At 44.7% G+C, this 17595-nt stretch overlaps 1 protein-coding gene across 6 annotated transcripts in view; it reads left to right on the top strand.

Moving 5' to 3' along the window:
- The window catches only part of MICAL2 (microtubule associated monooxygenase, calponin and LIM domain containing 2), a 225826-nt gene extending 212177 nt beyond the window's left edge, over positions 1-13649 (top strand). For 4 of the 6 annotated variants that reach the window (XM_023239564.2, XM_023239566.2, XM_045038967.1 and 1 more), the window contains 3 exons: positions 3501-3603; positions 6912-6985; positions 10996-13649. In XM_023239564.2, coding sequence (XP_023095332.2) covers positions 3501-3603; positions 6912-6985; positions 10996-11180 — 362 coding nt within the window. In that variant the 3' untranslated portion in view covers positions 11181-13649. The remainder of the gene's footprint in view (positions 1-3500; positions 3604-6911; positions 6986-10995) is intronic. The other 2 variants (XM_023239563.2, XM_045038968.1) reach the window with 1 other exon arrangement.
- Positions 13650-17595: the final 3946 nt, after the last annotated feature.

A 17595-nucleotide genomic window follows, 5' to 3' on the forward strand; every position in this document is an offset into this window, starting at 1 on the left:
AAGGAGGTAGAGGGAATCCCCCGAACAGATTACCCATGAAGGTTCTTTCATCGCTTATGTCATATGATTTGAATAATGACCATTACCATTTATTGAGCTTAAACTGCATGCCAGGGCTGGGTTAAGGTCTTTGTGTACACAGTCAATCCCACTGTATCTTCATAACAGATGAGGAGACTGAGGCTCAGGGAGGCTACAGTATGTGTTCTTAGCCCACATGGTAGGAGGTGCAAGAGTGGAAGTTTGATCCCAAGTGTAAAGTAACTTTTATGCTATAGATGATCTCTGGTCTATATACCTTATTCTTTCATTTCTGTCTGTGTGGCCATAGCAAGGGGCACATTATCTTCTCTTTGGCTGTGCGGCGTTGGTGTTCCCCACTGAACTGCAAGTTCCCAGTTGCCTGTCATCCAAGACACCTAAGGAAGAATAACATTTGGCTATTTCTCTCCCCACCCCTCTTTTAATCCTTCCTGATTAAAACTTCACTTAGATCATGCTACTCAACCACCTTTAGTGTCCTTTTGTGTTCTACAGCATAAAGTACAAGAGTCTCAGCATGACGTTCAGGGACCTCTAGGATGAGATGCTCATACACTCCCAGACCTCGCCCTCTGCCCCGCCATGCCCCCTTAGTCCTGCCTGATCTCTGTCTCTACCACTTTCTGTTCCATCCCCTTGTCTTTGCTGACATTGTGTCTTCTTGGAAATGTCCTCTCCCATCCTCATTAGTTCCTCTCCAAGTGTTATCCATTCTTCAACACCCCGGTTCAAGCCCCACACTTCTTGGAAAGCCAACCTCACATCCTGACCGGGAAAACCCTCCCCTCTCTATACTCCCAGAGTGCTTTTATGCTGCTTAGTTGTGGTTAAGAGTTTTCTAATGTTCTATTTTATTCTAGCTCTTTAAATCCATCTGCTCCAGAAGATTCTCTAGAAAAAATAATAAAGAGAGATGGCAGGCCTTATGCTTTACTATCTCCAAATTTCTCATCACATGTAGCATTATCTGTCACTGTATCCCCATTACCCAAAGCGGTACCCAATACCTATTCAATAAGTAGGTGTTATTGGATGGGCGAATGAATTTATGCATGAAGGGACACATGGATGCATTCATCAGAAGTCCAGATCTGCCTTGTGGTACCAATTTCCCCTAAATTGTATAATTTGGTGCATTACACATGAATCTCTCCAGACCCAAATGTCCATATCAACAAAAAGGTGGTTAAGAAGACAGGGAGGAAAGGGAACTCATTTTTATGAATGACTTGTTATGAGCAGGGCAACGTGTCAGGCGTGTTACTTGCCCTACAAGCCTATGAGAAGGAGGGAAGGAGTGAGGGGGAGCGGGGAGTGATACAAAGAAGTGAAAACCTCAGGATAAAGCTCACTAGGGTTCAAGCCCTGGTTCTGCCACTTAATAACTGTGAGCTTGGGAAAATTGAGCTTTTAGACCTCTGTTTTCTCCAGCTATCAAGTGGTGATTATAAAAGAATCTACTGGTGAGTTTCATATGAGGTTTAAATGAGATGTCCCATATATTGAGGTTCCTGGGTGGCTCAGTCGGTTGGGTACCTGGCTTCAGCTCAGGTCGTGATCTCGTGGTTTGTGGGTTTGAACCCCACGTTGGGCGCCATGTTGACAGCTCAGAGCCTGGAGCCTACTTTGGATTCTATGTCTCCTCTCTCTCTCTCTCTGCCCCTCCTCTGCTTCCTTTCTGTCTCTCTCTCAAAAATAAATTAAAAAACATTAAAAAAATAAAAAAATAAATGAGATGTCCCATATAATGCACAGAGCCCACTGACTGGCATGTAATCACCAGTCATAATATGGCATAATAAATAGTAGCTTCTCACTACTCTATTATTTGTGTGTCTTTTTAAAATATTTTTTTAAATGTTTATTCTTGAGAGAGAGAGAGAGAGAGAGACAGTGGAAGAGGGGCAGAGAGAGAGAGAGAGACACAGAATCCGAAGCAGGCTCCATGCTCTGAGCAGTCAGCACAGAGCCTGACACAGGGCTCGAGCCCACAAATCGGGAGATCATGAACCAAAGTTGGGAGATCATGAGTTCGGGAGAACTTGAGCCAAAGTTGGACGCTGAACCGACTGAGCCACCCAGGCGCCCCTCCTTGTGTGTCTTATTGTTCATTTTAGCCAATTAAGAAGCAAAGGCTCAAGGTCACACGTATGTTTTATCTGCACTATTTTCCCCTCTGCCTATGGGATACTCCAGTATAAATCCTTCTAGAATGGCCATGAGCCACAATACAGCCTGTGTTCTCATTTCAGGGTGAAATACTAAAAAGCCATCTCCATGTTCCTGCTTCTCAAATATGCTTAGATTTTTAACATTTTATTATGTAAACATTTGACATCTAACATTGTGCATCCAAAAGCAGCATCAGTTTTTCTCATGGCTATTCTTATGTTTAATAAAGGTCAAAATCTAGGGGTGCCTGGGTGGCTCAGTTGGTTAAGCGACCGACTTTGGCTCAGGTCATGATCTCGCGGTTCGTGGGTTCGAGCCCCACATCAGGCTCTGTGCTGACAGCTCAGAGCCTGGATCCTGCTTCAGATTCTGTGTCTCCTTCCTCTCTGCCCCTCCCCTACTCATTCTCTCTCCCTCCCTCCCTCTCTCTCTCTCTCCCTCTCTCTCTCTCTCTCTCTCTCTCTCAAATCGACATTAAAAAAAATAAAATAAAGGTGATAACCTGAGTTATAAGAAGATATGAATAGAACTTTCCCAGTGAGACTCAAAACTAGTAACTTTTTTCCCCATCATTTGGCTTTGTGTAAAAAATTAAGATGCCAGTCACCACTCCTCTATAATTAAATGTGGTGTGAGCTTCTCTGCCCCATGAAGGGAGCCACACCTCACCTGAGCACCCAGTAATCATTGGATTTGGGGAAGGAGAAGGAGGAGGGGATAGTAACCAGCAGAGTTACTAGGGTTTTCTTTGGTGGAGATTTTGATGCATCAACATACAGAAGTTTGGGGCACCTGGGTGGCTTAGTCGGTTAAGCGTCCAACTTCAGCTCAGGTCATGATCTTGCGGTCTGTGAGTTCGAGCCCTGCGTCAGGCCCTGTGCTGACAGCTCAGAGCCTGGAGCCTGCTTCAGATTCTGGGTCCTCTCTCTCTTTGCCCCTCCCCTGCTCAAAAAGAAATAAATATTAAAACAATTTTTGTTAAAACATACAGAAGTTTTACCAGTAGACAGGAGAAGTTTCACTTATGGCAGGACATTATCGAGATTATATGAACCTTGGAGCTGAAGTATTCATGCCCTAAATGTCCAGGAGGACGGCCCCCAGAGCATGCACAGGTGGGTTTTATTTTTCACGACTGCAACCTGAGGCATCAACAGGCCATCAGGGGGGCTGCCGCCTGTTGAGACTTTTTCTGCTACAAACATGGCCCACCAAAGTAGCTCCTAAGCAGGTTGATCATGGGGAGAAAAATGCCAATCTAACCCATTTGCCGCTGATTTCTTAAGCAGATTCAGGCACACAAGATGAAGCACAGCTTTTGCAGGAATGGTTTAAGCTGGTTCTGGAGAAGAATAAATTAATGCGATATGAGTCGGAGCTACTGATCATGTAAGTAAGGCAACACAGATAACAGCGAGTCCTAAAAGCAAAGGGGGTGGGAGTGGGGTGGCTCACCCTCCCGGGTTGAAGTCCCAGGAATTTTTCTCCTTGTGCATACAGAATTGTGATTGAGGCAAATTGATATTTGGTGCCTTGCATATCATGCTGGCATTAGTGCAGAGAATCTTCAGTTGTCTGTTCCCTCTGTGGAGTCCTATGGCTAAAACAGACCTCAAGTGATGGGTCTGGAGCTAGAGGGCATTTGGATAAGGTATTTTCAATCCATCCTTGTCCCCGAGACCAGTGGGGGAGGGGGGACCACCTGCAGTCACACACCTGCAATAGGGAAGCTTGTGTCTGGGAAGAGGCTGGGGAGATCTGCCTGGCCACTTCCTTGTGGCTTTAACATACAAGGACTGAGACCTCCCTGGCTGTCCTCTCTGACTAAGAGAGCAGCCTGGTGGGAGAACCAGAAAGTAGAGGTGGATGTCATCGTACTCTGAAAGAGTTGAGGGTCACTCAGCATGTGGACATATCTTTTGGGGGTAATCATTCAACCCACTGCACTAACCAGACCCCAGAATTAGACATACTCATCTATGTAGTTACAGAAAGTAATGGACCCACTTGCTTCTTGGGGGCAAGACTTTTACCCTAGACCAGTGTATCTCAACTGGGAGCAATTTTGCCCCCCCAGAGGATATTCAACAATGTCTGGAGGCATTTTTGATTGTCGTACCTAGGAGGTGCTACCTGTGTCTAGTGAGTAGAGGCCAAGAGTGGTACTTAACATCCCACAATGCACAGGATGCCCTGTCTCCCCCCACCAACTATTGAAGAAAAATGCCCATAGCATCAAGATTGAGAAATCTTGCCATAGACCTATGGCAAGGCTCAGAGTAATCAAGAACACAGGTCTGCTGTAGGCAGGCTAGTCCCAGGAGAAAAAGGGTGTGAGCTAAGTTCACCTAGTCTCTTCCCAGATTTACCTCTCCCAGGTTGAGAGTGAGTAGGAGTGGAGACTGGGGAAGGAGACTAAGAGTTCTACTCGTTGAGCTTCAGGGACATGGAAGGAAAGTCTGGGAAGAAAGCATCCTCCTTAGTAACTATTTTTTCTGTCACTATTTTTCAAGTTGATACACATGCTGAGACTCAGAGTAACACTTACCCATGCCCGCCTGACTGCAAAGCCATTTTTCCCCAACCATACCGTCTGCCTGTGGACCAGATCTGAAGTACAAAGTTCATTCAACAAAAATGTATCCAACACATTCTGTGTGCCAGGAACTGCTGGGTAGTATAGAAATAAAAATGAGTGAGGCCACAGTCCCTATTTTCGAGGATCTCATGATTTTAGGGGAGAAAGAGGCTAACACATAGCATGCTAGCAATAAGAAAACATGGCAAAAGCTCCATGGAAGTTTGTAGAAGGAGCATTCGGTGCATGGGCTCTACCTGTGAGAGTCTGAAAGTCAATGACTGCTGCTGTTACTGCTTAGTGACCAGCTTCCCTAGTTAGTCTGCTGCCAGGGAGAACCTTCGGCTCCAAAAGAGGCCAGAGGAAAGCTCAGGCAGGTGAGCTAGACAAAAGCAGGAATGGTTTAAGCTGTTAAAGGATAGGTTTTAGTTTAGAGAAAAGACCTGGATGAACAGAGAGAACCATCTTGGATAACCGACTTGGGTGCTTTGGGAAAGCAGATACCAAGACAAGATTGGAAGTCCAAGAAATGTACTGGGATAAAGGGAAATAGGAGGGGGAGTAAGAGGCAAGTCTACAGACCCTCTTTGGTCCTGATACCTGTGAAAGGAGAAGGGGAGGAAAGGGAATTGAACAGAGGAGCCTGAGATGGCCCTGTAGCCCTGAGAACATCTTAGCCAGGCCAGAGGGAGAACCAGAGCAGAGATGCCATCAGAGGAGTCCAACTCCAGTACTACCGTTGTGCTCTGACATTGGCTGGGAGCTGCCTGGGGACAGTGTGGCCACAACATGACACTGAGTGGATTCTGCCTCAGCAGTCAGCTTGCTGCACTCTGCCCAGAAAGTTCTCTCTTAAAGGAAGGCTTGAGTGGTACACTTCCATTGACTATCAGAGCGGGCCAAGAGAAGTTCAGGGTCAATAACAAAAGGCAGAATATTGAACACGGCAGGGACCTTGACCCAAGTAGTAGTAAAAATAAGGGCAGCAACGACAGGGCATAGCAAAGTGTAGCAGATACCCATGCACGCCATGGGTAGGGTGCAAGTGAAGGCCCCAGGATGTCAAACCCAGGGACCTGTTCTCAGCCCTCACCCTCTTCAGTGTCTCTGTAGCAATGAATCCCCTCGACCTCTCTCTTCTCTCTCAAAACTTTCTCCTCCTGGTTTCTGTGATGCTGAATTTCTTGTTTTAATTGCTTCTCAAAGTTTTGATTGCTTCCTCCCTGGTGATATCTGTTTTGTTTGACTTCCAAATGTGGGCATTTCCAACCTCATTGTCTTCAAATTTTTCTTTCTCTGTAGTCTTCCTCTGAGGGATCACATGACTTCACCCACCCCCTCTGATCCCTGCGACCTCTGTTTGTGGTCCTCATTCTCCTGAGAACTCCAGAGTTGGGTTCCCAAAGCTCTGGGGAACCTCCACATTACACATGGCCTAGCAGGTGGGCGCCTTGCACACACGAGGGATACACATGGAATAGCCCCAGGCATTGAAGGGTTGAGAAGTTCCAAACTGACCTTTACCAAGAACTAACTTCTCTTCTTGACTTTGCTGCTCCTATTGGTGGAAACACAGAGACCCCAAGCGTCCCTGGTCCCTCTTTCCACATCTCCTACAACCAGATGGACAGCATCTGAATTTTATTGCCTCCACATGGACACAATGGCTCTCTCCTGCCTCCTCTTCCTTGTTTGGCTCTTTATCACAATCAGGGATTTGGGAGTTGTTAGAGGTGATACTTGAAGTCCCTTTGCCCCTAAAAGAGAAAAGATTTTCAGATTGTCATTGCTTCTCTCCTGGATTACACTAGTCGTTTCTTGATGATGCATCCCCAAAGGGCGGCCTGAGTGGCCTTCCAAACACCCACTGAGATCGCATCACAACCTTCAGCGGCTCCATGGTCTTTCCAGTTCGGCATATCCCAACAGTCCTTCTGGGCTCCTTCAGCGACCCCCAGCAGTAGCAGAACTTTCCATTTAGAGATATTCCAAGACCTCAGTTTTAATGAGGAGAAAAAAAAAAAAAAAAAAAGAAGAAGGCAGTAGCTGCAGTCAGTGAGCTTCTGTTTCTAGGCAGATCGTCAGTTTTTACAAGGTCTGAACATTTTCTCATCTCCAGGGCCCAAGAATTAGAACTGGAAGATCATCAAAGCAGACTGGAACAGACACTAAGAGAAAAAATGCTCAAGGAGGGTGAGTACGATGACATGTTTGGGGCCCCTTGTTAAAGACATTTTTTTCCCCCGAGAGGCACTTGCACAGAGCACCCTGCAAATCCCAGAGTGGGACGCTCTTCCTGTCTTGTGCAAGCAGCCCGGAGGCAGAGCGGGAGGCTGGACGGGTGGAAACTCACCACCTGCCCGGCAAGTCGCTTCTGGCTTTGTTCACCTGGGCTGTGAGGGCAGCAGTTTACTCCATCCCATGAGCTAACAGAGCGAAATCATTCATTCGCTTTCCCATTTATTCAGTTAAGGAGTATTTGCTGAGAGTCTAGGGGGGCCCTGGCAATAGGAGAAGAGCACCCCTGCCTCGTGGTCTCACCGGGGAGGCCAACATGCAAACTGGTGTTTGTAGTACAATGAGATGAAGGCCAGGACACAGATGCTTTGGGAACACCAAGGAAGGCGGGCCTAGTTCTGCCAGGCACCATAGATGGCACAGGAAACACCCTTCCCAGCACAGGCCGGACCAGGTCAACACAAATGAGAACATAATTTCCGCCACAAAGGAGGGAAAGCTGACATAAATTCAATTCACATGCTGTAACGATTTATGCATTCATTGGTTCCAGCCCAGTAAGACACCGTTTTGTGGCTGTGTGTTCATGGGACCAGATCCACGCATGGCTTTCCTACACTTAGGCCTGGGTCTAAAAGGACAAGTTCAACAATTTCTTTACACCTCATGGACCAAACATACTTACCTATGGGGTTGCCTGGTACAGGGCAAGCACCTGACAAATATTAGACGTCATCTTTGATTGTTTTTTACTTAGGCATGCTATCCCCATTTTATGGTTTAGAAAACTGAGTCTCGGAACTTAAAAAGTACGTTCAAGGTAAGTAGTGAGAGGACTAAGGTTCAGGCACAGACTACCAAAGAGGGTCTCCTATTCCTTCCCACATAGCAATGATTTGTGGACTTTCTTTATAGCAACAAAAAATTCTATTTCTAGCAAAATCTTTATAGGGCTGCACTGTATAGAACAGATAAAAGTGTTATACGTCATTTTTATTTGTCAGAGGGCTCGCATGAGTCCGTGGATGACAAGCCAACACTGAGGGAGGAATGTTTTATTTTTCTGTGTTGATTATCAAATAAGGAGCAACAACACTGGAATATACCCAGATTAACAGATCATAGAAGGAGTAGGAGTAAGATGGGTGAGAAGTCAGGGTACTCTGGGTTTTCTTCCTCCCTCGAACACAGCTATGTTGAGGTCAGATGATTTGGAACAACCAGGAAATTGATCTATGGAGTGTCAGAAGGATCTCCGTGATTGGAGGGAGACAGCGTGCCAGGGACAAGGTGCATGGACATGAACTTGGGGAGAGAGAAACAGCAGTGCCACAGAAGAGAGGGAACCCTTTCCATGGAGAGACAAAGGGAAAGAAAGAGAGAGGGGTTGAGAGAGCGCGGCATCAGGTTTGCACAGGAGGAAAACCGCTCTGGACCAGGGACTGGGGAACAAGAAGTACTAAGTATAGCAGGGTTTTGGGTTTTTTTTTTAATTTTATTTAAATCCAAGTTAGTTAACATATAGTGTAAAAATAGTTCAGGAGTAGAATGTAGTGATTCGTCACTTACATATAATACCCAGTGCTCATCCCAGCAAGTGCCCTCCTTAATGCCCATCACCCATCTAGCCCAACAACGTGGATGGAACTGGAGTGTATTATTTATGCTAAGCAAAATAGGTCAGTCAGAGAAAGACAGAAATCATATGATTTCACTAATATGTGGAATTTAAGAAACACAACAGATGAACATAGGGGAAGGGAAGGCAAAATAAGATAAAACAGATAAAAACCATAAGAGACTCTTAAATACAGAGAACAAACTGAGAGTTGCTGGAGGGGAGGTCGGGGGGATGGGCTGAAGGGGTGATGGGCGTTAAGGAGGGCACCTGTTGGGATGAGCACTGGGTATTATATGTAAGTGATGAATCACTACATTCTACTTCTGAAACCAATACTACGCTAACCTGGATTTAAATATGTTCATTAAAAAATAAAATTAATTAAAAAGAAAAAAACCATAGAGCATAATATCTGATTTATACATCAGATAAAAATTTCAGTTTGCTCTGTTTCTGGATGGTAAAATAAAAACCACCAACAGTCCCCATTAGCCACCTTTGAACCTTTTTTTTTTTTTTTAACTTTTACTAAGGAGTGAGGATCATACATTTCTTCATTCCCCTTAGCCGATCTTCCATAAAAGCTCTAGCCCACTAGTTAGCAAGAGAGGAAAAAAAAAAAAGAAAAAAGAACTTTATGTATCCCTCTCTAGTAGACTCGGTCTGATGCAATAAGGTTAACAATCCCTGTAGCAATGCTTAGTCTCTTTGGGATGAAAATGTTCAGCCTTGGAGATGGCCAGCTTTTCCTTCTACTTTCCTCCCTAAGGACGGGTAGTAGGGAGAGGCAGGTTTTGTGACTTCGCAGCAGTAGGTATCTGGGTTGGTTGCTCTGATTCACTGAGTCCCCACCCAGCTGTGTCCCATCATCCGGCTGCCACTCTCTCTGCTGGCGTTTGCAAGCTGAGGTGTATATGGCTGGCATCATCCATAGCCTGGCCACTCCTCAGCATGCCTGGAGCCTGGTGGCAGTCCCTGCCTTACTCAGGCTCACCTCAGCACATCCTCCATTCAGCTTGTCCAGACAGTCTCCACCGTGGGACCACGTCACTCCTCATCGCGGGGGAGCCCTCTGGGAGGCTCACTGGCCAGCTACCTTTGGTAGCTCTAGGGCTGGTGGGCACTCTTAAGCCCCACGGCTGCCACACACAGCAGATTGGGATCCGGGGAGCCACACTCAGACCCTTCTCTGCCCAACCACCACATACTGCCCTATGTTTATGCAGAAGGCACCCTTCCAGCTGGCTCCTTCCCAGAATTCCAAACAAGGGGCTGGGTAAGAATCCTTGAGCCCCCGGTGTTCCCATCAAATGGTATGACGTTTCCTGGCCCAGAACAGAGAGGCTAGAGCTAACCCTCTGCTTCTAATCGTCTCTTGCGCATAAAACACGAAGTACCGAGGGAATGGTGTTTCTCTATTTCCCTTTTGTCATATATGCCTTCTTCCTGACCCCATCCTCTGAGCTAAGACTCATGTGAGAAACAGTGGCCCTTCTTTGCTCCAGGATCAGGCTCACCACCTAGTCCCTGGCATGTTAAAGGGAATGGGCTCAGGTATTTATAAAGTCGTCTCCCAAGGCAACAATCTGGTTGACAAGACTTAAATCTGCCTTAAAATCTATTTTGATTGTCAGAAAATCATTACTACCTGTTTCTTATCCCTTCTCTTCCTTTTGTGGCAATCTTATGTCCCCCGGGGCAATGGGATGTGTCAGGCCAATTAGGAAGAAGTTCTTGTGCTCTTAAGACAAAAGAGAAAACATGTTCACAGTCTGGAGACACCGTCCCATTGGCCAACCAGAGCCTTATTTTGCTTCTGCCTGGTCTCTCCTCAAAGGGCTGCAATTTGTCATTAACTACAAAAAAAAAAAAAAAAGAAAAAGAAAAAGAAAAAAAGGATCGTCATCTTTGAAGTCCTAGCCCCTGATGCAGATGGTTTGTTTAGAAACTTTTCTCATAGATTCCTTTGTTGTAGTTCAGACATGTTTAGGGAAAACAGCCTTCTTGTTGTTCCGTTGGTTTCTTTTTTTTCTTGCAGGGGAGGGGAGGCCGGAGAACTCTGTGGGGCCTGGCTGATATTCTTTTCCTTACAAAGGGATTTCCCCCTGTTTGCTTTGTATATACTCTCAAGATGAAAACTGAGCTGACTGCAGCACAAAGCACCCTCCTTGCTAATCTGTGGCTGCGAGAGAGTTCCCTGGTGTTAAATTCATTTCCTTGTTTTCTCCGTGGAAATTAGAAGACAGAACAAGTCCGAAACAATCAAGAATGCCCGTGCCAAGATCTCTCCCTCGGCCTGAATGTTACCTGAGGCCCAATGCTTGCCGTTTTTTTTGTTTTTTAGAGAGCCAGAAAGATGAGAGCGATCTGAACGAGGAGCAAGAAATACTCAGCGAGATGATGCAAGTAATTGAACAAAGGGACAGACTCGTGGACTCCTTAGAGGAACAGCGCATAAAAGAAAAGGCTGAAGACCAGCACTTTGAAAGCTTCGTATTCTCCAGGGGCTGTCAGCTGAGTAGGACGTGAGCAGCCCAAGGCGCTGGCCCTGGATGCTGGCTGAGGATCAGGCCGGGCACACCTCACTCACTCACGGTTCCTTTGGCAGGATTTGCCAAACGTGGAACTTAAGTGACGCCCTATTGCAATTTCTTCTTAAAATTCTCCCATATGGAGTACAGCTGCCCAAGACCCTTCCAGAGATTATAATGACGAATAGACAAAGATGGTTAGGGAATTGGCAGTCACTTTGGCACGTCTCACATTGGAAGTGACCTTGGCAGATGACCAGCATTGTTTTCCCTGGAAAGTGACACAGGGATCGACTTTCCTGCTGTTTTTATCATTTATCTCCCCAGTTCATTGAGTTACACATCTTAAGATTTTTACAAAGCTGCCTTTTCATTAATATATCCATATTTGCCCTTTTTTTTTTTTTTTTTTTTTGGCATGGATGACCGGTTTCCAAATGTCAGAAAGAAGCAGCCACAGTTTAAAGATTAGGTTAATATTTAAAAATTGTGTTTCCAGAGAAAGAGGAGAAACCTTGAGATTACTGATTACATAAAGCAAATAACTCATATAGCAGGTGTTAATTCAATCCAGGGTGAATTTAATTTACCAGTTGTATTTATAAGCCTTAATATAATATACATAAGAAATGAGAGTTTAATACAACATTTGAGCCTTAATTTCATTTAAAAAAAAAAAAGAGAGAAGGAAATCAAACTTTAACTTCATACTGGCAAGACTATCAGTGTTCACCAAATACTGCAGGCTTAGAAAAGCTTTTGTTCTCAGAGTCCTCTCCTTACTGGCCCCGGAACACAGTGAAAAGTGTTTCTCGAAAATGAATCATTTTCCAGTGCATTTTTATAACCGTTGGTAATGGCACTGAAAACACACACACTCGTGATCCAAGGCGAAGAAGGCTTCCCGGTGACAGCCTTCTCAGGTCCAAAGAGAAGTGTCTCCAGCGCTCTCTCCAGGGACTCCCTGGGAACTCCACAGGACAAGGACAAAACCACTTCTGACTTCACCCTAGAGCTGAGTGCAGCGACCCCATTTACCAAAGGCAGTGATCAAATCCCAAACTGGGTCATGGATTTTTTTTTTTTTTAAGTGACATTTTCAATGTGAAAAGAAAGCCAGGAGATGGAATTTGTGCACTGACAGGAGATTCCTGGGTCGTTTTGATGGTTCATATGGGAACCAAAGAAAAGATTTTAAATAGTGATCTGTTGTCATAAAGTATTTGATTGTTTACAGTCAATGGGATTCTTTGAAGAGTCAGCCTGTTGCTGACAAGAGACAGACTGAGGAACTCTTTGTTATATGTTTGGCCTCTCTCATTTCTGCAAGTGTGTAAATGTGTCATTGAACAAAAGGTGCTTTGCAACAGTTGGCTCTCTTGAGACCTAACTCTCCTCAGTTCATGTTGACCATGAACCACTGCTGTGTGAGGTGCTGTCTACGTGCACCAGTCTGGCCAGCTGATAAGCCAGAAATCAGAAATGCAACTGGATTTCTCAAGTGCGCCAATGTTTTGGGCGGTGTTAAAATGCAACCTTTCCATGGCAGACCAAATTCCGAAGGTTGTAATTCTTTTGTCCTTCCTTCTTCTTCCTTTCCCCTTTTTTAAAAAAGAGTCAAATCTTCTAGTGCCTGAATTCTGTTGGGGAATATGTGCAGGCATCTATCTAGCTGTCAAAACTATGCCATTTATGGCTATTTACCTCTTCTTATTTATTTATATATTTGGTGGAAATTGCTAATACAGTTTCCTCACAATTCTGATTTTCCTGTATTATAACTTGGAGAAGATCTATTGGCACTAGGGGGTATCGGTATATAAGCTATTTAACATACAAGTAACCCAGATGTTTGGGGCAGTGAGCTAGTTGTATAGTATTAAAGATTTATGGAGATAGTTAAAATAATATTTTCGTCCTTCAGGCATTTAAAATAAGACTCTGGATACACAGGAATTTTAATTCATTTAAAGAAAAAGATCTAGAACTTCTGTTTTTATTCTAGAATATTTAGAAGTGTTCAAACCCAGTGTTTTCTGTCAGTTCTATGAAAGCATGCTGCTTGCGACTTGCACATGTTTAACGTGATGCTTACCTGTGTGGTGTCTGGATTGTTTTGATACAAAAGACTTTATTGCCACTTATTTTTGATTTGTTCTATTTTCGTCTAAAAGAAAGATCCTCCTGAGGGGGGCCAAGAAACACCTTCTTTCTGTTAATAGATGAGAAAGGCAATTTGTTCATTTTGTCTTTCAAAGACCATGTTCTGGAGTTGAAGGCTGAGTCTTATGTGGCCAGGTTGAAACACACGCTCATACCTAAGAGCCTTTTACTCACGCCGGCTTTTTACCAGCACGTAAAACCATTTCCATGGACATTTCCAAAATGACACAAATATTGTAGCTGTTGAATTATTTTGAACAATTCCATTCCTATTCACAATAAAGAATGTTCTAAGACCGTCAAAGTGTAAAATATTGTACATTTGAAAGACAGTTTCTTTATGCAGTACGGGTAGGATTATGGCGAAAACAGCTGCTTCTGTCCCATAAAAGTATACTTGTGATCAAAGCTGGACAAGTTAGGACTCTGAACGAGACGTAAAGCCCCAGCTCCGGGTCGTATTTTATAGCCAGTCTCACACAGCTTCTAAGTTAAACTAAAGGGCTCATGTTAGTTGCTAGTTTAGGATTTTACATAAGTTGAATCAAGAGGACATGTCTGAAGCTTGCTCTCGCAAAGCATTCATTTGTTGATCTATTTGTGTAACAAACATTCTCAATGCCTGTGGGATTGTGCAGCTTCCATTAGGGGAGAATATCAGTCCTCCACTCTGCCCCCAAATAACTGCAAAAATAAACAAGTACCACTCACAAATAAATACAAAGGTAAAGAACTATTTTTCATTATAAGCATCAGTCTATTCTACTCACGTTTATCTCAAGTCTAAAGACATTTATCCCCAACTCTTGTAGTGCTTCTTTGGCAATGAAAATAAGTTCGTTTCTAAAACTGTGAAAAATACTATCAGGTTGTACTGTTTCATTTAGACCTTGACTTTGGCAGTGTGAGGCTGCTTGGACTCAATCAATGCTGAGATGCAGCATGTTAATTGCGACTGAGAAAGGAAGTGGCAGGTGTTTCCAACTCTGATGAGCTGCAATGAAATTGATGTTTTCTGCATTCTGGAGGCAAATGGCAATTCAGCAGTGTCTGTCTTCCCAGGAAGCAGACTTACAGGCTTTTCCTTCCAAACTGAAAATGGCAGCATGTCCCAGCCAGGTGGCTGATCAGAGAACTACCTCAGCAGGGCAGAGGTGGCAGGGGGCAGCTGGGGCTGCCACACGAACAGAGAGAGTCGCAGTCATTGGATGTGGTGAGCTCAAATGTAATTTATTGTAATAGGAAGGTTCACGTACAGGGGAGCGTGTACTGTTTCGCCTACTGTTTATCTTCTAACCTCACTGCTGAGTAGCTTGTAAAAGATTAATTTGCTCTGACAATTGGGAACTATTCATGTGGGCTGAAATGCATTACATGGGCACTGCTATAAATACTGAAATGAACCAAAAATAAATGGTTTCCTGTTGAAGGAATCAAAACATTTTCATGTGGGCTTGGTCTGGCACCTCCAAGGGCAGTGTCCCTTTCATGTCTTCCTTTCCAGTGAAAGGAGAGGGGCAAAGCTTTGATTTCGTGTGGGAGTCTATGAATTAACAGTTGGCTGCTTTATTCCCACCGGGGCACCTGGAAGGACTTATCTGACTCGCACATTGGACTTGATTGGGAAGAGGAGTGAAGAAGTTTTGCCTAGGGTGTATTCTTTCAACAAAGAAAGTTACCCTGAGGGATGGGGAGGCAGAAAGGTGGAGCCAGTCCTGGTTTACCTCCTCATTCCTCTCACCTTCTTACCTGGCATGGCCTGGTTTTATATTTCAGTTCCTCTGCAGAAATGCTCCCATCTGCCCTGAACTGGCCTCTTTCGTCAATGCACACTTTGAGGACCGGGCTTGTTTGTTTCTGCTCTTAATCCCAGTGCGTGCAAGCGTTCTTGATAGGTGAGAGCAAAATGCCTCAGAACTGCCACATCAGGTTAACCAAGTGGTCAGTCCCCAGCATTTCACACGGAGTTCCCCCTTTGTTTGAGAGCTTTTGTCTGCTGTTGGCATATTTGCAACGATCCATTTGTTCCCATCTAAAATCAACAAAAAGTAAACATAACTGCAGGTAAGGGCCCCTGTTTTGCAAGCGCTAACATTGTGGCAGCAGGGAAAGCCCCAAGGAAGGCCAGCCACTTTTGATGGCACTTTGCAAGTTTTCTTTGTGCCCATGCTGGGGCTCATCTGCCCTCCTCTGGCTCTCAGAGTCACGGACTCTCAGCCATTAGCTGGCCTATTAGCTGCAACTCACCATCACTCAGCCTTCGGGGCATGTGTGGTAGTTTCACACTCACTCCCTCTCACAGCTTGTTTCTGCAAAAACGACAAGCACAACCAATGTTGTCAGGGATCCCCTGAGGAGCCCCTCCGACTCTGATCAGGGTCCTGGATACTGTGAATTCAGCTCGTGTCACCTGCCAGGTGCCGTAATAAGCTCTATAAATGTATTGTTTCATTTGATCTTGAAAGCAAAATCCTTATACCCCATTTTTAAGATAAGACTGAGACACAGAGGCTCAGCTTACCTGCTATTCCAGGTACAAAGTAGTGGAACTGGGGCTAGATCCAGATGTCAGCCTCCGGAACCTGGGCCCTCGACCGCCAGGCTATACAGCCTTACCCTGTGTCCCCACCCAGACCTGTGTCTTCTGTTTACCTGTTCCTTCCCTTGCTTTCCTAAATCAGTTCCCATTGTCACAGTCCCCCAGCACCTCACCGCCCTGCCCTGATCAGGGGAAATAAGGGAACGGAAGCCAAAGCTGTCCCTTTAAAGTGCCTTGTGTTTCCTTCTGTACTGCATCTATATATACTCTAACATGAAAACAATGATCTAGAATGGCTATCTAACCTCCACCACCCCTCACAAAAATCTTTGAGTAAACATGACACTCTAGGAAGATGCATCTTGTTTACACTGGGAGGTCAAGTACCTGGGACACACTGCCATGGACCTACAGGGCACTTTTGTGCCCCAAATTGAGAAGCATGGCACTACCTAATCAAATCTCAGCTCCCAAGGGTAGGGACGCAAGAGCACAGGGGTGGAGGGATGGGAGAAGGCGTGCATGGAGGGAGTGTCTTGGAGACCAACTGGGAGTAAGCTGGTTTTTGCAGACCCTTGGAGAGACCATGCAGAGGCGGTGGGGAGCAAGAAAAGTCTCAAATACACAGCCTCACTTTCTACCTAAAAGAGATAGAAGAGGAACAGCAACTAAAGCCTGGAGCCAGAAGAAGGGAAGTAATAAAGATGAGACCAGGAAGAAATGACATAGAAGGAAATAAAACAGTAGGACAGATCAATGAAACCAGAAGCTGGTTCTCTGAAAGAACGAACGGAATTGATAACCCCCTAGCCAGACTTATCAAAAAGGAAAGAGAAAGGACCCAAATAAATAGAATCACAAATGTAGGAGGAGAGATCACAACCAATACCGCAGAAATACAATTAGAATATTATGAAAAATTATATGCCAAGAAACTGGGCAATCTGGAGGAAGTGGACGCATTCCTAGAAACGTACAACCACCAAAACTGAAACAGGAAGAAATAGAAAAAAAAATTTTTTTAACGCAGGGATTTTTAAGTGCATTTATTTTGAGAGAGACAGAAAAAGAGTGCAAGTGGGGGGTGGGCAGAGTCAGAGGGGGGCAGAGGATCCAAAGCAGGCTCTGTGCTGATAGGAGACAGCCTGACACAGGGCTCAAGCTCAGGAACTGTGAGATCATGACCTAAGCCGAAGTCAGACGCTTAACTGACTGAACCACCCAGGGGCCTCAAGAAATAGAAAATTTGAACAGGCCCATAACCAGCAAAGAAATTGAATCAGTAATCAAAAATCTCCCAGCAAAGAAAAGTCCAGGGCCACACGGCTTCCCAGGGGAATTCTACCAGACATTTAAAGAAGAGTTGATACCCATTCTTCCCAAACTATTCCAAAAAATAGAAATGGAAGGAAAGTTTCCAAACTTGTTCTACGAGGCCAACATTACCTTGATTCCAAAACCAGAAAAAGACTCCACTGAAAAGGAGAATTACAGTCCAATATCCCTGGTGAACAGGGATGCAAAAATCCTCAACAAGATACTAGCAAATTGAATCCAACAGTACATTAGAATTATTCACCGCCATCAAGTGAGATTTACTCTTGGGCTTGAGGGGTTCGATATTCACAAATCAATGTGATACACCACATTAATAGAAGACAGGATAAGAACCATATGATCCTCTTGATAGATGCAGAAAAAGCAATTGACA

The sequence above is a fragment of the Felis catus genome, chromosome D1 (assembly GCF_018350175.1).
Source record: "Felis catus isolate Fca126 chromosome D1, F.catus_Fca126_mat1.0, whole genome shotgun sequence".
Classification (NCBI taxonomy): domain Eukaryota; kingdom Metazoa; phylum Chordata; class Mammalia; order Carnivora; family Felidae; genus Felis; species Felis catus.